Genomic DNA, 23,648 nt, shown 5'->3' on the forward strand with positions numbered 1-23,648 from the left:
GTGTCCCAAGCACAGGAGTCATGCTAGATTTTTTGGCTAAATGAAAAATACACACTCTGAACAAGATGCTCCGTTTAAAGAGCAAAAAGAGAGAAAAAGCAGCCTGTGAACATTTAAACCAAAACAAACTTTGTAGAAAGCTTCAAAGTCATCATTGCATTCCAGAAACATTCCCAAACACCACCTGCAACTCTTTAACATTAAAAGTTCTCTCAATGAAGTAACCAAAAATTTAAAAATTAAATTAATTTTTATTCCCTGGGACTTACGGCAGGCTGAAATGTGAAGATATTTCTTGCTATTTGTATCTCAGAACACTTGACAGGATGAGCCAGCTATTAGCATGAAAGTAACCACAAACAAACAGAGCCACTATTAGGAATGCAGGAACAGCTCATATACAGCCATGGATATTAGAACCAGTTTTACTAAGAAAAGGAATGTTGGCTCTAATTCTGCAGTTATCCCTTATTCTTTTTCAAAGAGTGCCACAGGGATTTTTAACTTCCATCTGGACAGTTTTCTGTTAACTGTTTTTGAACACCATGTGTGAGAACACAACAGAATTGTAGACATTAGAGATGGAAAAGACCTATTAGATCATCCTCCTGCCAGTTAAAGATTTTTCCCTACAGAATAGTTCCAGGCACTTTGACCATTACAGTTTGAAGCATGTCGAGATATTTGGCTTCGACCATCTCCTTTGGAAAATTATTCCACAGTGTATGAAGAATGTTGTTAGGAAGTTTTTCCTGGTAGACGCCGCATGCATTTTTCTTTCCTTAATAATTTCCAGCCTATTATTCCTGGTTAGATCTCATTGGGCCAGCCTCAATAACTCATCTTTACACCTTCGAATAAATGGAGACAGATACGTTTCCCCACACATCGGTCACTAGTTGGCCAGACTATACACAGTTTTATAGCCAAAATATACACAACACTTTAATAAGATCAGTCATTCCACCCTTTTAGTCATTGTAGGAACAATTGTCTCCACCCCACTGAACACTTTTAGATGATAGTCTCAACAAATCTGTTTATTCTTCCTTGCCTTCTGCTACCTTTTGCAGTCTTCATAAAGTAAAACAAAAAGCATAATAGACTCACAGAAGAAAAATACACTTGCGAAGTCAGCAAATCAGTAAATGTACTATCTAACTCATCGCTGCTGCCAACATCGTGGTTTCTGCACAGGCTTTGTATTTCCTCCCTCCCTGGTGACAAAATACACATTTTGCCAATGTGTAACATTTTCAAGATCTCCATTCCTTTCCATCTTCTTTCCAACAAAAGAGGTCTATTAAACCAGCTTTTTTTTTGGACAAACTTTATTATTATTAAATAGTTTTCAACATAAGTTTTTAGGAATCAGAAGCTTTTTATGCATCTCAGATTTCTACATATTTCTGTGTCCTCATTTTGGTTCACCCAATCTTTCCCTTTTTTGTTATCAGTTACTTCTTTTTACCTCATTTAAAATTCAGAATAACTCAATAACATGTTTCATATACCTTTAACATTAAGTTTGTACATCTTAATTTCTACTACCATCCTTAGATCACAAACTTCACCAAAAAAAAAAAAAAGTGATCAGATGCATTCAGCAAAAATGTAAACACAGAAATTAAGAAACACGTCAAGAAAGAAAACACTGGGCAAGACATGGAGCAACTGAGGAAGAGCAGCAGCAAGTTGAAAATGCTATGCTTGGTACTAGGAGCACAGAGAACATTGTGGCCACTCTATACACACTCAGCCTTTAAAAGTAAAGCATAGAAGCACAAATTCAGAAATAACAATGAAGCATATATTGCTATGCTTTTAGATCTTTTCCTCACCAACAAGAACACCTGCCCTTGAAGGGGTAAGTCAGAACTATTAGTACTAAACTAAGGAACCTGGTTTGTCTTGACAGTGTTTCAAGGATCCTGATAGATATTCTATCACTGCACTAGCAAACCAAAAAGCCAAAAGCAAAAAAAACCCCTCTGTATCACTGAATACAGGAAAATCCTTATTTCATGTCTTCTGTTCATTAAAAAGAGTACTTAATCTCTCAAATTAGAGATGTTCAATCAATCAACCAACTCTTCCACTCCTATAAAGTCATAAGATTGCACTTCTCTAAAAAATACACAAAGCTAAATAAACAAAGCAGATACAGCCCAGGAAAGCCAGCTAAAAAGTAGCTCTATGAAGACTCTCCACTAGAAGGTCTATTAACCAGGTTTATTCTGGCAAACATATTGACCATGCTTTGTTATTACAATAGAACTTAGAAGTGAAGAGATGCAACATTTGAACAAATCATTTTTTATTATTTAGTCTAGTGTTCCAAATCATCTTTCAAAGCACTAGTGTGCACAGACATAGTCTTAACACCTCTGCAAGGCCCTTTCCTCTTCTTCCCTTGGAAAACACACTGCATCAAACCTTCAACGTACAAGTAACAGAAACACGTTCACCAATTATTCTGTTTGGCCTGCTTCATCTCTGCTCTCAGTCTGGTCATGCCATTGAAATACATTCTCTCATTCTCTTCTCCAGTTTTGAGAGAGTGTCCTATCTATCTATCTATTTATTTAAAGCTGCAACCATGACATATATTGCTCTTTGAAAGGAAATCAAAGAAAAGATCTTCACAGTATTTCCAAACATTCTTAGCTCCATGTTAAGTACAGACTTGGCCATACATGGAATAAGTCTGTAATTCACTCTTCAAGGGCCCACATTTAACTCCATTACCAGAGAGCTGAAGTCTCAGTTTGTTATATTACCACTGATACTCTTTCCGTCTCTTAACAGTTAGCTTGAGTTTATGGAAGTAGTACTCTAAGATGAAACAGTTTGAAATGACAGCTGGAATAGAAACTCCAACCTTTTCTAACCAGCTCCAGCCCATGGTTCCTACAAAAAAAAGTTTTATTCCACTGTTTATTACCATTTTATCATGACTACAGTTCTCTACATGGCAGCTCTTATTAACAATTAACAGTCTGACTTTCTTATTCATGACTATCTTGGCTAAAGTAGATTGTGAGGGAAAAGATCTACCTATGTTTCATTATCTGACCTAAAGAACAATACTTACAAGAGAACTGAAAACAGTTTATGCATAACTCCAAAGCCGGAAAAACAAATCAAGCTGTCACATCTTTTTGTGAAGTTCCAGCAGAATGCAGTACAACATATTTAAAGCAAAAGACGAGTTGAAATAATTTCAACAGTTAGTGGAAGGGAAAAAGTTGAAAAGGTAATAGATGAACACTAACAATGCCTACAATGAAGAAAGCACCTTATCAGAAATAAGGAAAATACTTCACCTACTGTACTTCAGAAAATGGATATTTTGTATACTGAATTAAAAAGAGAGAAATATTACAGCAGCATCAGTGACATTATTGCTAGAGTTTGCTCTGGACTGCAAGCTGAGAATCTGCATAATACTTTCAGTGAAATCAGTGGGAGGACAAACTTGACACAATTCTTAAAGGCTAAATTTAGATTCCTTACTCAGCCAGTAGTGTCTTCAGTGCCAACAGAAGTCAGTTTTAAATATGCTTCTGTGATAATGTGTGCTTTAAAAGCCTTCTACACATACAAAGAATCAGCATCCAGTCTTCGCAAGCAGATAAATTTACTCCTCTAGAACTAAAAAAATATATATATTAAATAAACACAGATTTTGAAGATGTTTCCTCATTTGTCACACACAAAGCTCACAAAGCAGGGCAGCACTGGGAACTCTGACACAGCTTTCTCATGCAGATCTGTAAAAGATCCTAATCCCAGAGGCAAGCGATTACTATCTCTGGACAGCATTAGCAGCCTAATCTGCATGCAACTACTGGGATGAGAAGTATTTTCTGAAGTCAGTTAATACATAATAACACTATAGTAACTTGCTGCATCAACTTTTACTTAATGAGTCCTGACTGTGAGCTTCAAGTAAACACTGTAGGTTGATCATATGAAGGTGACACTACTACACTGGCACACAGGCCCACCCGAAAAAGACCAAGGGAGAGAATCTTTTCGGGGCAGGGCTGAAAACGAGCCACTAAAATCTGGCACTAATGCTAGGCCTTAAGATGATACTTAATTTGCAATGTCGAGACGGGATTAAAATCATTACTATTTCTCCATAAGGTTTACAGACAAAGCAATTTTCAAAATATTATTCAGTTTGTGAAATAACATGTTCACAGTGTAAATAAACATTAATGTCCATCAGGCAACACCCAAATACCTAAAACCACAAGTGGAATAGTCTGCCAAAACCAGCTGGTAAACAGACAGGTCTAAAGAGCGCGGTTGGGTCCTGCTGCTATCTCCTCCTCCTCGCTGCCTCCCACAGACGCCCTCCCTCCCTCCCACTCCTGCCAAGCCCATTGCCTTGCACAGCAACACCATAGCGCCTGCCAATTTCTAGAGAGCTGAGCATATTTCTCCATTTAGTGTTTTGTCTGAAGGCCAACGATGCAGTCAGGACTTAAAAAATACCCCAAAGACTTGATGTGTTAGGTCTTGAAATATTAGAAGAACAAAGCATAATATTAAAGCATTTTTTTAAACATACTTCTCCACATTTCTAGCAGCTGCCCACTTTAAACATGGTTTGTACAGAGCACTCCTTGGCATTCACAATCATAGTATGTACTAGAAAGTTAAGTATCAATTCTTTCCCCCTCCTTCAGAATATCACTCAACCAGTAACGGACACTAAACAGCAAATAATTTTCATTTAGATAAACCACTAACACCAAAACCAACTTCTGTATTCAGCCTAGTCAACTGTATGGTATCATATTAACCCAGTATTGGCATTACTATTAAAGAACATATCAAGGAACAAAACCCACAAAACAGCTAGGGTTGTTTTGGAATTAAACTTCTATTTCCTTTTTTTTTTTCCTTTGCAGCTATAGCGTAGTCAGCCTCCAAGCAAAAACTTACAGGTAAAAACAAATTACAGATGTATCCAAAAGGTAAATAATTCCCTCAGGTAAACATATCTGGGGCAAAGGGATTGAAGAAAACCACTTTAGACAGGGCTGTCAAATTCATTTTCACCAGGGGCCACATCAGCCTCGCGGTTGCCTCCAAAGGGCCAAATGTAATTTTAGGACTGTATAAATTTAGGAGCAGTTACATTGATACAGTCCTGATGTGGCCCCCGGTGAAAATGAATTTGACACCCCTGACATAAGAGATGTGAGAATTGCCCAACAGATAGGTAGAAGGCCATGCTATGTTTAGAAAAGGATCAGGTAGATATATAATCCACCCACAATAGACTTTTTTCTTGTGTTTTTTATTTCCAGGCTGACAAGTTCTCTAACGTTATAAAACAAAGACTAATATTTTGGCTGGGAAGCAACAATTTTGTCTTCCCCATTATATTCTTCAATATCACCTACCTGGGTCTTCCTACTTTATTTTCACATTAGAATTTGGATGAAAATTTTGGCATCTGGTGTGTAGCCAAATACTGCCTTAGTGTTCAGTTGAAAATTAAAAAGATGGTTAGTTTTTGCTCCTCACTCACATTCATTTTCATTATCTGAAATTCAGGCTATGATCTTTCTAGCTTGTGCATCATATCTTTGACAAATTCTGTAAGGCCAAATTCTCTTCTACCCTTTCAATTTTTATTCTCTTTCAGGTATAACTCTCTGAATTGCCTCGTTAAAGACAGGAAAATAAAGAATTCCCATGATGCCACTTACGTTAATTTTTAGAGTGGATTGTAAAAAATTAGGTTTTCTCACCTTCCAGTCCTAGGGGTTTTAGAGAAGAATTCAACAATAATAACAATCAGCTATGGTTCTGTTTCAAAACCTCAGTTTTATAGTTCTGCTTTCCTCTGTCCATAAAATGAAAGACTTCTCTGCTCTATACTATTTTTCACAAGCGATTAAATACAAGATCAATAGTTAGCAACTTCAAGAATACACAAATATCACCCCCATTCTTCCAACTGCTATAAAAACAGAGGAGAGCTCTGTTTTTTCTTGACAACAAATTTCTTTCTTCCCTATTCCTTCTCTCCTTTTTAATTAATGAAAAATTAGCAGAACTTCTTAGTGTTAAACAGTCTTTCCTTAACAAAAACAAAACAAAACAAAACAAAAAACAAACAACAAACAACAAAACAAAACAGATGGAGAGATGGAGACAGAAGATATATGATTACCTGTATAAAAATACAATTTTCTTTCAGAAGTTAAATTAAAAGGACCACTGTACCATATCACATGAAAGCTTGATTTCTCCAGGTCTAACACAAAATAATAATCCTATACTCTAAAAATATGCCTAAAATAAGATACATTTATTTAATGTAATGGAACAAAACAAACAAACAAAAATAATACTCTACATACAGCAAAGAAAAGCAACACGTACCAACAAGGGCACAAATTGGTGGCTGAGACTGCAAACAGAGAGACATATCCCGTATGAGGTAAACTGTTAATGAAGACTTACCTCCAGAAACTGGGGCATCCATAAAAACAGCTCCCATTTTTTCAACTGCTTTAGCTAATTCTTTTGAAACTGCAGGGTCTATAGTACTGGAATCTATTAGCAATGAGCCTTTCTTCACTTTCCTAAAATAAAGATTAATTAGTAAGTATTTGTTGCACAAAACATCTGCAGCTATTACCATGGCACTGCCTTTACTCAGTATGATAAATGTACAAGCACTTTTTGGTACACTAATAAACACAAAGTTTTAAACTATTGAGCAAGGTCTGCTCAGTATGTATACTTCTGAGTATGCATACTGCACAATTTTGAGTAAATCAAAACACAATAAAACCTGAACACTAAAAAGGACGGACTTCTTACATAGTAGTATTAAAATATAACACAAAAAATAACACAAAAAGGGTGCATTAGGTAAACCTTCCATCAGGCAAGCTTGAGCAGTATATCATAAGCAGATCAGCTAAGATATATTCTAAGCAACCGAATTAAATGTTGATATGGCCTAAAGTTTCATATATAACAATACAATTTTCTTTCTATATAGATATGGGATATTTGAAGTTCTTATCAGAATAGCCTGACTGAATTTTTAAACATTGCTACAGTTTATTCTACATAAAGATCATAACTACCACCATAAAAGCCCACTGCAGACTTAGAGCAAAGCATGGAGAAAAATGATAAGTTTTCCCACTGTGAGCTAGTAAACTTAGGCAGAAAAATTGTATCTCAAACTGTAGAACACAAAAAGTTGGATATGTGTTTAAAGAAAAAAAAGTAATTAAATTTTTTTAATGCACTCAACGATTAAAAGGAATTATTATGTTATTATATTTTTATCCTTCTTTCCTTTCAAATGCACCATGATTTATTGACCACTGGATGAGCAAACACCAAAAAATTAAACAACATAATTTTTCAGTCATAAAAAGATAAATAATTTAAAGCTACATCTGATATATGAAGAGTCTCTGTGTACCTTACATGCTATTGGCAGTACACTGAATTTCACTGAATCAAATTATCTAGATAGCTGGAAGTAGTCTCTTTATATATATATATATATATATATATATACAGTTGTGGACCACACTGTAGCTCCCGACAAACAGCACTACGTAAACCCCGAATTGGTCCTTTTTCACAGAAGGGATGAGCTGCTGCAGTTAGGTGACAGACAGCACTACATCATCTCTCCTTATGCTCAGGACAAGGAGCAGTGGCACAGGCTCCTTGGTAACACACCAACATGACTAAGCTAACCCTTAAATACTCCAGAGTATCAATGTTTTCTTCAGTAAAGCTTAAAAAGCTTCAGAAAATGACCAAAGTCAAAACAGTGACCAATGACCAGGTGATTCAGTGACAGTTAACCACTACTGTCAAATCACCCTTCCTTCTTTTGAACAAGGAGGCTGCAAACTGCAGCAGTACAGGACTGCTCGCCACATCCTCTGCTCCCCGGCAGGATTTTCCACATCTAGGTACTCAAAAGATTAGCTGGCTGTATTATATCAGTTAAGCACTGGCGATCGGTCTTCAAAGCACTGCCATCCTGGATCCAGTTCTCCCACAGCTGTTTGCCCAGCTTTGTGGGACTGATCCAATTACCCTTCTTCCCTGGAGGGTCTAAGCTGCGGATGCTTAGATCTGCTCAGTCCTGCTTTGTGGGGAATTAAACCACAGACAGGAAGGGAAGGAAGGAACTATTACTCTCTATATTGGAAGGAGAATGGAAAATCCCTCTATTCTATCTGATTTTCTAAATACTGAACCTTAATATTGCCTATAATCAATAACTAAAAAAGCTGTCATCAGTTTTAGACAATCTACTTCACTTTTGTCTGCTCAATGTTTCTTCACATTATTAACCTGGATAGCAGTAAGATCCGACATGATACTCAAAAGTATGCAGTAGCCTTAGTCAGCCTGCTAGGAGCAGTGCACATGTGGCCAGAAGAGCCTTTTAAATACTATTTGTTTTTTAATTTGGCAAGTCCAAAAACTCTGAGTAAGTGAATTCTCCAAACTATGAGTTTTAGGCTCAGTGGAAATCCCTCCGCAAAAGCTGAAAAGCACCATTTCAGATTAAACAGACTCTTAAGATATTTTCTTGTGTAATAAACAGATAGTAAGAGCAGAACTTAATAAAGCCTTGTCAGGTATTCTATGTTAATGCACATTAATATTACAAGACACAGTGGCATCTCTTCAGAACATTTCAGTTATAGGATTTCACGTTTAAAAAGTATTTAAGCAAATAATTTTTGCCAGCAAATATTCTAGTTCTACTCATCTGTAGCACATTACATTACCATAAAAGAAACATGCAACTGAGAAGATAGATAATAGTCAATTAAGCTGTCTCAAATTCACATAAACTATTATTCTACTGAAAATATATTTTTTTTTATTTTTATAATTTTTATTATATTATACTGAAAATATAATTAATACTTTAGCCAAAAGCCATTCAAAAGCAAGCACAGCTTAAGAGAACTCAGGTAATTAGAAATATCAATAGTGACAAAACAGAGGAGGACATCAATTTAAGGGCCCTGAAGGCACAGCAAGAGTTACAGCAACAGCCATCACTTGACAAACGGTGTTAACACAGCCTTGAGTAGGAGTGAGAATTCTCCAGACTATAGCAAATTCTTACTTTAGAATTCCATTTGCTCCTGTGTAAACTTCTATCACATTGGGACTAGAAGGCAGCATGGTAATAATTCTGTCTGCTTTTTCTGCTACATCTGCTGGGGACTCCGTTACCTTTTAAAGAAAAAAAAATAATAATTATATAAGCTTATGTTTTCTGAAAAAGAAATGTCAAACATGTTTGCTGGGTTTGTTTTTCATATTTGCAGGCCACCAGTCGCAACCAAGCCAGGTGAAAAATTAGAGTACAAGACAAACTCTGGCTTCCTAATGGAAATGTCGATTAATTGGCTACAGCAACAGAAAAATTTAAAAAAATGAAAAGGATGTCATGTGACAGAAGTTCCTCCAGAACATCTGTCAGTAGGGATGCTTGCATCACATCAACCCATTCTTGTATCTTCAATTCATTATAAACAATGCATCTGTACAAAATAGCACTCTACAATACACTCTACAATAGCACTCTACAACTCTAAGGAGGGACAACACTAAGGGTGACAAAAATCTCACTCTTTTCCTTGGCTTATATACAGCACTGGAAGAGAGGAAGACTGAGGAAAAAAAAGAAAAAAAAGGTTTAACGTACCTCTAAGCCTTCTCTTAAAAAAATCAGACAAACTGGTAATTCTCATAGCTGACATTTTCAAAAAAAGAAAATTATCGGCTCAAGCATACTTCACCCAAAATGTCTGAATAAGCTTCAAAATATGTTGTTAACTACTTGTTGTTAAATAAACACACCTAACTTACCTTCCCCAGCTCATTCTCAGAGGCAGCAGTATGGTATTTAAGGTTCACAGCAAGTGAAATACCAACAGCTAAAGTATTGAGTTTTGCCAGTGAACTCAAAGAACGCAGAGTTTTACCCAGAAGGCATCTACCACTAGTACTTTTGTCCAATATTAGTTTTAAATAATTCATTTCTTTAAAAAAATGCATTGTTAGCACATTCACAGCTCAGGGAAAACAGCAACAAAAACCTACAGCTCATTCTTATATCTTCAGCCCACAAAAATCAAATCTGATTTCACTCATTCAGGTAGTTTTACTGAAAGGAATTAGGTTCTGAGCAGGAATTAAGATCAGCAGAAAGTAGATTTTGTTTGTGGATAGGGCTTATACAGTATTTATTTTGCAGCTATTATGGCTGAATGATGAAGAAGAACCTTAACATTATAATGATCTATTCTTCTAGATATATTATATGCCTTGAGTTTTTAAACTTTAAGAAATGTCATAAGCAAAATATAAAATGCAGTTATTAGTGTCAATAAAATAGAATTTCCACATCACATGACTGTAGGGTTGAAGAAATTGCAGTTTAACAGCAACCTCAAAAATTGGTTCCTTTCCATAATGTAGACGAATAAACAACTTTATGAACTCATTTCACCATTCCTGACCTGTTTTTAACTACAGGTATTTGTTATAATTTTTGTTAATTTTGGTACCAAAGGCATTTATGTAAATATATTATCTTTTTATAGACAATTCTTTTATAAGGTCTCAGCATCAAAGAAAGCAAGGTGTGTACATATTGGTAAGAAATGCTGCATAATAAATATCTTGAAGGATTTCTGGGATATAGCGTGATAAACTTCCTGATTTCTGTTTTACTTATTGCAAAATAATTAAAAGAAGGCTAGACTGTACATACCTACTGAGCAAAGCTCTCTCTCTCAAAAAAAACCCCAAAGAAACCTCAAGAAACTGACATAGATGTGACTTAGAAACATGCAGTTTCTGTTTTGAAAGCATAAGTTAATACTACACAAAATATAATACACAGTTACGAAAGGAAACATACTCTAGTCTAAAGAACAAAGGTTAGGAGGAATAAATGGGGCAATTATGAGTAGAAAAGCTTCTATCCCTGATTAGTTAATTTTATGACTTGCTCCCCTGGAGACCAGAGAGCCTAGCTCTTTATACAATAGAGTATTACTTGTTTGTCTTTAGTTCCAAGTATCTCTAGTTTGGTTTGGTCCCAATGTGTATTATTAGAAGAGGAGAGAGGAAGAAAGAAGCAAAAAAAGTGGGAATTAAAGTGGGAATTGTCATTCTTGGCTTTTGCGTACTGCAAAAAATACAATTAATAATCCCAGAGGAAACCCATCTACCTGGTTCAACAAGCAACATAGAAAACTTGTTTTTTATTTGGGACTTCCTGTCTCAGAAATGAAGTTAAATAATTTGAAAGCTATTAAAAAACATTAAACATTTGCAATCATTAAGAGTATGTGTGTAACTTTAAAAAACCACACCAAATACTAATTGCTGATTACTAGTATAGACCATACTGGCTCAGAGTAGCAGGCCAGTAAGTTCTGTACATATTCTGATAACTTGCTGGTTCAAGCAAAGTTTTGCAGTATGCAGCTGGATAGGGGAGACTTTTCCTCATACTGGTCATTGCTTTATGCCCTTCAGTATGCACATCTGCTTAGATTTGTTCCAAAACGCTTCACTATTTTTTCTTTATATTTATGATCTGTCAATTAATAATTCTGCTTGCCTGAGATGCCATTCTCACTGAATACACTGAAGAAAAATCCATTTTTACGCTGCTTTATGCATCAGATTACTTCAGTAACACTCTCAAACTTGCAAATTTGAGATGATTCAAAGATGTGTGAAGTGAAGGAAAGTAACTGTGTGACATATATGCACTCCACTGTGTGAGAAAGAAAGACATAACTATGAGGAAGGGGAAGAGCATGGATGCAGCCTACTTGCTCACAGCACTGTTCAGTATTCTCCCTCGTTTGTAGACCTGCAACTTTCTCCAGGTTTCACCCCAAGTGTTCCATATGCTCCTGCTCAGCCCACTTTCCCTTTACTGTTCACCACCAGCAGGCAGGTGGCTGCCTCCTGACATGCACTATTAATACCTCCCAGCTCTTTCCTTCAGAGGCTAAACAAAGTGGAGTCACAGAATACACAAATTTATGATCAAACATCCCTCATCTTCCATATACCTTAGAATTAGCACTGACTTTAAACAATGGACATTTGACAAGATTTACTGTCTCTCAAGGGGCATCTTTTCACCTCCGTAACACTCCCGATGGTTTTACTCTACCAGCCAGACCAAAGAGAAAGCAGCCCTTGGAGCCCAATGTTCTTTCTACAGTAGTTTCTATAAGGCCCCCTGGACCTACAAGTTTCCAAGTCCTGAAAAAAATGTTGGGGTAGGATTTACACCTATAGATCAAGAAGAGGAAGTTATGTTCACATATTTTATTTAAGTGTGTTTTATTTTATTTAAGCCTACCCATGTATTCTCTTAGTGATTTACAATCTTAAAACATACTTTGGGCTTTATTTTTAAAAGCATTACAATTCACCTTTAATATCACATTAAGTTCTGCAGCAGATGCCAAGGATTCCATTACTATGGTAATAAGCTATCCAAACGGTCAGCCACAGCAAAGAGATCCCACTGCAGAACGTAAATTAAAAATACAACCAATTGTTCAAAATGAACTTCTTTTCCATTGGCCTAGCCTCTTACCAAGGCAGGTTTGGTTCATGCCTGAGAGTCTCAGCTGCTTTAACAAAATAAAAACAGCACCTAGGAAAACAAGCTGAAAAGCTTACTTTCCCTCTTAAGGCCAAGATTCGGTACTTATTCAGGGGGGAACTGTAATTAATTATCAACAGGTGCACTTTATCAATTTATCTTTTGGGAATCTTGACGTTACCTTGTTATTTAAGACAACTGCAATTAGCTCCAATAGTTTAGACTTTCAAGTCATACAGTTCTTCTACCTACGTTTTCCTTGCCACTCCTGCAAAATTTCCTCCTTTCCTCTACACTGTCACATCAGATTATTTGAATATATTATTTTGTTTCAGTGTTTTAAGGACCTATCCATCCAACACAACTACCTGAACTACTGTAGCTTTGAAGTATGTTAACAACATTCAAATACATTTCAGACACTTAGAAAAGATAGTCCTAACCCTCTGAGAGACTGAATGGGTTTCTGGGTGTATTAACAGACTGACAAATCAACAGCAGTGACTGGAATGGGGCCAAGATTTCACAGAGTATATGGCAGGAAGGTAAACCTCCTTAATGTGACCAATTTCCTTCCCTTGTTTTTCCTTTTCATTCCTTCCTCTTCTCTCACCACAACCTTCCTCACCTCCAAGAGAGTAAGCACTTGAATAATTAGATTTTTCCCCTGCCCCTGAGGACTGCACCTTGAAGCAGCAGGAAAGCTCATATGTCCCTATTACCCTTATAGCTATGCCAGCAGGAATTTTTAACTAGGGTCACCTAACCTGAAAAGGTCAAAGTAGGAACCAGATGAAAAGCACCCACTGGCCATCTATACCTGGGGGAGGAGGAAGCAGGAGAAAGGAGGGGGTGAAAGAACAGCCCATCAACCTACTCTCATAAAAAGAGAAAAGGGAAAAAAAAAAACAAAACCACCACACACACACAAAACACCTGAAACAAACAAACAAACAAACCCACAACAAAAAAACCCAAACAAACAAACAAACCCCTCAACAGCTAGCAAAGTCCAACAAACTAGCAATTCTGGCTAATGGCATGAAAATGACTTAGAGTAGAATCATAGAATGTCCGGAGTTGGAAGGGACCCACAAGTATTGAGTCCAACTCTTGTCCCTGCACATGATAACTCCACAGTTCACACCATGTGTCTGAGGGCGTTGTCCAGTCTCTTCTTGAATATTAGAATCATTACTTTGCTCTAAGTGAAACCTCCCAGATTCAGATTGTGTTTATTAATCTGTTTTAGTTCCAACTGTGATCTTAACCAAGAAAAAAAATCAGATTATTTTAAAAATATCACATGCAAAAAACATTCAATACATACAGTTATCGTTGGAATAAAGAAAGTTTATTACTATACCTGAGCACCCAAGTCTTGAAATTCTTTGCAAGCTTCTGGGAACACATCATATGCAATAACCGGATATCCATGTTTTACCAGGTTTTTAGCCATTGGATTTCCCATGTTACCCAGCCCAATGAATCCAACTGGGGTTTTGGAAGCCATCGCCCTAGAACACACTGATTTTAAAACAATAAATATCAATATATTTTAAAGTAATGCATAACAATGATGCAACAAAAGCGAGCATGTAACTGGCTTGCACCGATTTAGACAATCCAAATAATTAAAAAGGGCAGAAAAGTGATTTCTATTCCAACTAACTTAAACCGTAGACTATATTTCACATTGGGCCACAAATACTACCCCTGAACGATTTTTTACATTGCAAAGAAAATTGTTTTAAATATGAAAATGTGAGTGTTTCAAAAAGTATAGTAATAATCAAACTTGAGTAACATCCCTGAAAGTTAAGTTCTGAATTTTAGTCTGAGAGGAGCTCAAACATAGACTTAAAATATGCAGCCTTGTCTCTGTTTTGTTATGTACCTAGATATTAAACTGGAAATGCAATATCAAATTTTATATGTATTTTACAGACTCCTTATTTGCAGCTTTGGTTGCAGCCCTGGGATCTAGTACCTGTTCTCTAGAAATGGACTGAGGCTGCCCCTCACAGATAACTACTGGACTCTTCTGATCCTGCACCCAGATATAAACCACTAACCTAAACATAAAAGTCTCAATAATAAATCACTGCCAATTCTTTGAGCCATGTAATCACTTGCACTATAGTTTAAAAGCAAATACTGAAAACTAGAACAAACTACAGCATAAATACAAAACAATGAAGTCTTTATAGGAATAACCACTGTATCCTATTTGCTGTACTACTAATACAGAACTATAAAGCATAATCTACAATCTACAGAAAATACTACCGTTTCAGTCAGTTACTTTTTACAAGTTGTTAGCGAGTATCAAATGCTGGATACGCATTGCAGGCATATCAAATGCTGGACAGTAAGCAGCGTTGCAGGCATCCATCTACTGCAATCACTGTCTCGTCACTCTAAACACGCCTAATTCAAAGGCAGCACAATTTGGCACTGCCAAGATTTCTTTGCCGATTACATAAAATAACTTCTCCTTTACAGCAGAGGAAAAAGTTATGCAGAATAAACACTAAGGCATGTGACAACTAAGCAGCCAGAACCAAGGCTAACTAACTATGGAACTACTGTAACTCTGAAGTGCACGTACAGAAAATGTGCCTAAGCTGGATCTAGACTCTGAGGTCTCAATGCTTAGCAAAGAATCCTCTCTAAGCCAATAACACTTGATTAATCACTTTAAAGTCTTTCTGACTTTAAGCTCCTTCTTAGCCAGCAACGGTCATGCTCTTTCATTTGCAGCACTATTTTGGAAGTGCCACATCTAATAAATCAGGTTCGTTGAGAGAACTTTGGTCTGAGACAGTTTCCACAGATGCCTGCAGCAACTACATAGCTAGTGAAGTAGCACAATTTAAAATAAAACTGCACTGTGAAAACACTTAGTGCAAACTGAGTTAAGTTAGAAGAGCACACCACTTTTTTAAGAAGTGCTAGATGTCAAACCTAGGAAACAAGTTAACAAAGAACCTAAAACACCATCATCAGCCATAGCAATCATCTTGTTTTTTTTTTTCTTCTTGGAGTTTCTATGAGCCAGTCCTCCCCAGTACATCACTTACCCTAAGCTAAAATTGCTCCTTTTGCTAGCCTGAAGCTTCCAGCTTTCTATGGAGGTTCAAGTCCCGGTTTGCAGCATCTCTCTATCCCTTAATACCAGTGGATCTTATTTACCTTGACTTCAGTAAAACTTTCAAAACAACCTCCTCTAGTATCTTGGTAGCCAAATAGGGAAAGTACACACTAGACTGGACTGCAAGACTGCCTGATGGAAGAAGTATTGTCTGGAATGTTGGGCTTAGACAACAGTGATCAATGGTTCAAAGACTAGCAACAGCCACTTTTGTGGGATATTCCCCATGGGTCAATACTGGGGCTTCTGCTGTTTAAAAATTCCATCAATGACTATAATAATGGGACACGAACATCTTCAGCAAGATCATGTGTGACACGAAACTGTGGGGAATGGCTGAAAAACTGCAGGGCACAGCTACCATTCAGAAGGACTGGAAAAATGGGCCTCCAGAAGTTCAGCAAAGACAAACACAATGTCCCGTACTTGGAGCATGACATGTCGTTGCAGGCTGAAGACTGGCTAGACAGGTTGCAGCTCTGCAGAAAAGGGCCTGTGGATTCCTGCAGACAAGTCGAGCATGCATCAGTAGTGCATCCTTGCAGCAACAGATTTTTTAGATACTGCCCTATATTACCCAGAGCACGCCCAACAAATCAAAGAAATCAGTGATTCTGCTTTGTGCAGCACAATATACAACAGATGCAGTCAACCTTTCTTGATACATTTTTTCTCTATCAGTGCTGACACCAGCAGTGATGCCTGTCACTCATACCTGTAGCCCAGAAGACCCATCCATGAACTGCTTAAACCTTGCTGATTCCTCCTTTATCATATCTGAGATCTCAGATACTTCAGAGGCTGGCCACAGGCCTCAATACACATAATCTTGCCTTGATCTTCATGGAAATATTGGGAACTGAGGAGGACATTTTGCCCATGTGACTTCTGACAATCCTTCTCAGCATCCTGCCTTACTTTTCTCTACCATGTCACATATGACTGCTTTGCTTTGATGACTTTTCATGGCTATCATCATGTCTTACTATTAAGACAACATTTGGTAATTGGACTGCAATGACAGACCTGTTGCCAACAACAGGTCTATTACTTCTCCAAGGCAGCTCCTCACAATGTAAACATCCATGAAACCAACCCATCCTTCTATTATAAGGCCCTTCTTAAAAGTTTTCATTTTGCAACATCCCCAGAAGGCATAGCAACTGTTAGGCTGGAATATGAGGCAACACACTGATCGGTATTACTAGTTTTGTGTCATGTATTCCATTATTTCTCCTTTTGTCTGTCTCTGATTACTTTTTCTTGTCTTAGTTCATTAATCAGGGTCCATTTTCTGTCCTGTGCTAACTAGACCTTATTCAAATCCACAGCAACTGAGACCTGTTATAATCCAATTCCGCACTCAGTTTCTGACTTCTTAGTTTAACTTCTCACAGACTGGTGTTAAATTAGCCACTTTAAAATGATATAATTTGATTAACAGCTCTGAAAAATGTCTAGATCCCCAGGTACTCAAATATAGGAAACTGACTTTAAAGGACTGAAGAAACTAGCTTACAGACACACCTAATAGAGCTGATTTCAATTAAATACTGTTTTAGAATTATGGCATAGTTTTTAATGACTACTTAAGAGTGGGGGTTTGCCAAATGGAGGATGTTTGAGAAAGACACATTTTTGCACATCTTCATATTACACGAAACTCCACCAGTGCTACCATGGAAAGAGACATCCAGCTTGAATATCTAGACACTATTTACTTTTTGATAAATGGCACAGGCTCATTTTTGAAATAACTGTATAATTCAGACATTTAAGGATAGATATTCTGCTAACCCATATACACTTACGCTTAACTAATCCCATCAATGCTATAAGCACCTGCAGAAACTGTCCCTGTGGTACTGAATCCATTTTACTTCAGCCATAAAACCTACAGTAACCTGCTGCAATCACATGGCTGGAAAAATGCCCAGTCCACATCCAATTTCTGACAGAGAGCAGAACATCAGAAGTAGGAGCAATAGAAGCTACTTTTAAAATAATCACCGGTACTATCTGAAACTAATTCTCCTTCACTGGGAACAGAAACAGCAACACGGGTTAATCTATAGATCAAGCAAAACCAGCTACAGCTATGCTGACTCCGAAGGATTTGTTTTTTTCTCAAGAGATCCTTCATTATTCTTTTGAGGGAATGTGTGCTCACAGAGCCCTGTGCCTATGAAGACTACATTGATGAGAAGGATCAATTTATGACCCTCTTGCTATATTGGGCACTTACAGACAATACAGATTAAAATGTCTTTCTTTGAAAAGTCAGCTTAAAATAGAAGCACTTGATCTAATCTACAATTTCATGAGAATATTACCTCAAAAATAATTTAATTTAAAAAATCAGGGAACGTTTACAAATATCTGAATGCCTTTTCTTGAACAAAATACATCCATTAAGAGAGTAAATTCAGAAATGCACAGATTGCAAACCTGTCCTTAGAATACCTGGCCTGTCAATGGCCTAAAACTTGTCTGTTCAAGCTTCTATGTAAGGATACTGAATGCAATTTTCTTTTTAACCCGGATGATGACAGTTAAAAGTTTAGCTCATTTCATATGTTTATATTTCATCTTAAACTATCTCCCGAAGTAATGACTCTTACATTTTCAAGAAAGCATTTCAGGTCCAGTGGTGCCTTGAATTCACTGCAAATACTGCAAAGACTGCACAGGCACTACAGTACACAGTGCAGAGGACACCTCTTTGTATCCAAACAAAAAAGAGCTAATGGCTGGGCAGGACCACAGACAACAGAGCTGGAGAAGATCCAACATGCTTGTACTCTGAAGAAAAGCACAGTCTAACTGGCCAAAAACAGCACTGAGAAACCAGTAACTCTCAAATTGTAATCTCACCTGTATGACTTACTTTCTGTTTTTATACAATCTATTTTGGAGCATGTCCACCAAAATGTCTAGCTCCTGGGATGGAATTCCTAGCTTCACAGTCAAATGAAACCAATAAATCTGGCACAGGGGATAACAGCTCACATATTCCTGTCCCATACAAATTTCCTAACCAGAGTGGCTGCAAGTCATATTAATATCCTTGATCTCTCTGGATCAATGAACCTTGAGCTCTTTTCCAACCCAGTAGGTGAGATGTAACAGGAGCAGGGGAAGATGCCCAGAGGAAGCTCAGCTACTGAAGTTGCTGGTTTGGCTCAGAGCTTTATGGGAAAGTACAGTTGTGTATGAAGTAACTTGACAAGGAGAGGGAAACATGATGACAAATCAATTTGAGCCACTAAATGAAGGATTCTGACGTTGATTTAGCATCTTAAGTTCTGGTACAATGGAAGACATGATCTCTTTTCTCCTTCTTGCTTTCAAGGAAAGGATAAGAGAGAGATTCTGTGTTTTGTGCAGCCTTCTCTATGGAAACTCATAAAACCTCTACTGAACTAGATCCTGGAGGGAACTAGATGGAGAAATACAGATGTTAGAGAGGCCAGCTGTACACAGGCAGAATCAGGTCTTTCTGCTCCTGGAAGCTTTTGCAAGTGGAATTTAAATTGCCCCAGGGTCACAGGCTTTTAAAGGTTATGCAATGATTTTGAGAACTGCACTCTGCCAAAATCATAATTTAAGAAGATTACAAGACTCTAAATTTGGCCAGCTTTACATTGAAAACAACCTACTTGCTTTTCCTTGCCTCTGTAAAGGTCTGCTGATGAAAAACAGACATGCTATCTTGTAACAGTCAAGAGTCTTCTTACCTCATTTTTCTTATCTGTAGCTATACCTCTTTAACTGTTTGCTAATACATTAAGACAAAAACATGTAGTATGTACTTGTCATCTAAAAAAAATATCAACTGTACACTTGATCCCTTAATTAACTAATGTGCTAGACTTCAGAGCAGCAGGTCTTTCTGTCATAATCCTTGCTTAGTAATTAATGCTTCTCTGCACCAGAGCATGGAATCATTCAACAGCTCCTGCATCAACAAAAGTACCATTTAATAATTAACTGAACGGGTCTCTACTACTCAACCAAAACCATTTGTAAGGACATTTTCATTATCTAGCAGGGTAGTGTCTTCTTTGATGAACAGCTCCCTCAGCTGATAAATCTTCATTCACCAGAAAATCTTTCTTTCTCGCCACAATACCTCATTAACTCTCACTTCATCCTCCCTAGCAATCCCCAGGAAGGATTTCTCCACATTCATCAAAAAGTATTATTAAGTAAGGTCATGTATACCCTCTCCACGACTTTTGCCAGTGATTGCCAGCGACTGCCAGCAGCAGATCACAAGACTACATGGTCTCCATCCAACTTCATCCATACACAAACATACATATCCAAGATGCTCCTCCAAAATCTGTCCTCAGCTATTTTCCTCCCAGATGATTTAACAGCCTCTGGTATAAACATATAGAGGAAATAATCCATCATGGTCTGTGCCAGCTGTAAAGAGCAACTGACCAAGTGACTAAACAGCATTCAATAAATGACTCAGACAGCCCCTTGCTAACCAAGCGGTGGTGATGGACAGCCCTCAAGCTGGCTGAGTTCCTACACCGGGATGGCGTTTTACTCAAATTGACAGTTGATGAAATCACTGCTCAAACGACAACTTTAAGATGACTCAAAACTAAAGAAAAGGATGGCAAACTGAATAAACACACTTGAGATGAGGAAACGACATATAACTAAGCAGTGGAGCTTAGCAGTTAAGAAGGCTTAATGCTTAGACCTTCATCCCATAAACACTCCTCAGAGTCAACAGGACTTTCAGCGCAGTCACTACTGACTAAGTGAGAGATTAAACGCTGTGGGTGAGATTCTGTGCTATGGAAGTTTCTTGGGAGAGTCACTATTTCTCCTTAGTCACAATTTCTCACTCAGGTCTTCAGGCAAAGACAAACTATATTTTTCAACTTTAAGGGCCAGTGCAGTGTTTTGGGTTGCTTTTTACACCAAGAAATGAGATTCCTTCCATCTTCTCTACATTAAACATAACCATTGGAACATTGACATAGACAGCAGATTTCAAAGCTCTTGCAGAAATATCTGACAGCTACCAAGCACCAAAAGTTCAAAATACATTGAAATCTACTGCTTTCAATCATGGTGTCACAAAAGGTACCAAATACTCAAACAGGTCTCTGGTATTTAACTTTACTACCATGTGACCAGTACACCTGCTGCACCTGAGCTATTACGTAGCACCACACCAGAGCTGCAGCTATGAAAAACAAATCATGCATTAGCAGAAGACAGAGTCGAGCGAAACCAACACTGTGTCAAACACTTCGATCTGTTTCAATGAGGTTAGAAGGGGAATTACAATTTTTAAGGAGTTACTTAAAAGTAATTAAATAATTCCTGAAACGCTCTGTTAAGTGTCAAGATTTTAGAAGCTTATACTATTTAAAATAATGTATTTCTTCCACTTCACTACTTGGAAAGTCTACACCTATTTGTTTGTAGCCTAACTATAAAGTAACCTACATGAGCAACAGACAGCTATTGAAATGAGCCTGAAAAAACTACTGAAGATATATTTTCAATTATCTACTTCAGCAGCCAAAATGCTTGTAAACAGGAGAGTGGTTTCCACATTAGAAAAGGGAAAAGGTCTGGGCTCCGGTTCTGCAGGTACATTCTTCATCCATCTGCACCCACAGGACGTTTAAAGGCGTTTGCTCCTTCCACTGCCCATGGATCACCCACATGTGCGAGCCAGTACCTGTGGAGCTGGAACAGGAGGAAGCACCACTGGATTTAAGGAAAACAATCGGATACAATGATGGAGAGGGTTGAACTGCCCAAACCTAGGTGACAGGTACTGCTAACACGTCACCGGTGCCACAGGAAACGCTTGTGGGCTCTGACAGTTTCCAGGCACGGTGTTTTAAGCAAATGAGTGAAAACATTTATTGAGCTCAGCCACTGCGAAGCTCCGGCACGGCCTCACACACCGCAGCGGCGGGAGCGCGCCGTGCCGGTGATCACCCCCCCAGCGCTCCCCTCACCGGGGGCGCCGCACGGCGGGGCGGCTCCGGGGCCTGCCAGGCGCGGATGGCCCGCGGCCGCCAAGGGCAGCGCGGCAGCAGCGCTCCCCGGGAAGCCCCTGGAAAGGCCCGGCCTTTCCCCACGCGGCGACGACCGCCCGGCGCTCAGAGCGGAGCCGCTGGAGCCGAGGGGAGGGGCAGCTCCTTACCCATCGCCGCGCGGGCGGCGCGCACCCGCCTGTGCCAGCGCCACCAGCCCGCAGGTCCCCCGAGCACCACAGCCGCGGCCATGCTGCGCCCCCGCGCCGAGTGACCTCCGGCCGGCCGCCACCCGCCCCGGCACCTCGCCACCACCGCCCGCGCGCTGGGAGCGGCAGCTGCGCCAGCCAACCACAGACGCCTCTTGGCGGGACCCAGCCAATGGGAGCGCACATTCGTCTCTTCCGCGACCGGCCGGCCCCGCCTGCCGCCCCGTAACGGATGGGGCTGGCCCCGCTCCCCTCTCCCGGAGCGCGGAGCGGGGCGGGGCGGGGGCCGGGCAGGCGATGGGGCTCCTTATTGGGGCAGCGGAGCTGGCGGCGGGGTGGTGGGTAATTGTATCCCGCTGCCTGTGGCTTTCCAGCGGGAGGCGTTTCCTTCCAGCCCTCCTTCTTGCCTGTGCCTGACTGGTGCGGCCTCCCTTTCCTGCTTGCCGCCGGGAGGGCCGCTTGTCTGCGGGAAGGGACGGAAGGCAGGGCTCGCATTTTGGCGGAGGCGGTTTGTGGTGCGAGACGCTGGGGGACGCGCGGCCCGGCCCGAGGTTCCGCCGGCCGCGGCCCTGCGAGGCCCCAGGTCCCCCAGCGCTGCGCACACGGCGGCCTCGGGCTGAGGGAGGAGGCTGCGCTGTGCTGGTTGTGCTGTCAGATGGCAAATGGGCGCTGGAGCTCCTGGCCGGCTTCATCCCGCCTAGAGCGCGGTTCCCGAAGGCCTATCGGGGCTCATCGACGTCGATTAGATTTGTGTTTGAACGAGCAGTTAAGAGCTGTGCTGCTCAGCCACAGCACAGCACTTGACAGGACTCAGACCTCGCTGTCAGTCAGTTCACCTAGAGTAGACTGCACTGGAATTAGTCCAGGCGGGTCTTGAATGTGACCAGAGAAGGAGACTCCACAACCTCTCTGGGGAGCCTGTTCCAGTGCTCTGTCACCCTCAAAGTAACGAAGTTTTTCCTCGTATTCAGATGGAACCTCCTATGCTTCAGTCTGTGCCCCTCATCCTATTGTTGAGCACCACTGAAAGGTGTCTGGTCCTATCTTTTTGACATCCACCCTTGAGATTTTTATAAACATTGATGAGATCCCCTCTCAGCCTTCTCCAGGCTGAACAGACCCAGGTCTCTCAGTCTCTCTTCATAAGAAAAGATGCTCCAGACCCCCAATCATCTTTGTAGCCTGCTGCTGGACTCCCTCCAGTAATTCCTTGTCCTTCTTAAACTGGGGAGCCCAGAACTGGACACAGTACTCCAGATGCAGCCTCACCAGGGCCTCACCAGAACCTCCCTCAACCTGGTGGTCACACTCTTCTTAATGTACCCCAGGATACCATTGGCCTTCTTGGCCACAAGGGCACATTGTTGACTCATGGTCAACCTGTTGTCAACCAGAACTCCCAAGTCCTTCTCTGCAGTGCTGCTTTTCAGCAGGTTCACTGCCTCCTCAGAACAAGGCTTCAGTGCCAGGCCTGCAATTGCCACCTTTCTCTCTTGTGAAGAAAATAGTTAATTTCCTGACAGCAAAACTTGCCTGAATTTGTTGTGGAGAAATGCTGAGTACTCCCTCAATGATTAGGTTACTTC

The 23,648-nt window shown here is 39.6% G+C and overlaps 1 protein-coding gene across 1 annotated transcript in view; it reads right to left on the bottom strand.

Moving 5' to 3' along the window:
• Window positions 1–22,203, bottom strand: part of HIBADH (3-hydroxyisobutyrate dehydrogenase) — an 82,522-nt gene extending 60,319 nt beyond the window's left edge. Inside the window, exons 1-4 of the mRNA XM_065051400.1 lie at window positions 22,024–22,203; window positions 14,046–14,206; window positions 9,158–9,267; window positions 6,493–6,614 (exon numbers count right to left, since the gene is read on the bottom strand). Of these exons, the coding sequence (XP_064907472.1) occupies window positions 6,493–6,614; window positions 9,158–9,267; window positions 14,046–14,206; window positions 22,024–22,105 (475 nt within the window). The 5' untranslated portion in view covers window positions 22,106–22,203. The remainder of the gene's footprint in view (window positions 1–6,492; window positions 6,615–9,157; window positions 9,268–14,045; window positions 14,207–22,023) is intronic.
• Between the last annotated feature and the right edge of the window lie 1,445 nt (window positions 22,204–23,648).

Source organism: Columba livia, chromosome 2 (genome assembly GCF_036013475.1).
Source record: "Columba livia isolate bColLiv1 breed racing homer chromosome 2, bColLiv1.pat.W.v2, whole genome shotgun sequence".
NCBI classification, from domain to species: domain Eukaryota; kingdom Metazoa; phylum Chordata; class Aves; order Columbiformes; family Columbidae; genus Columba; species Columba livia.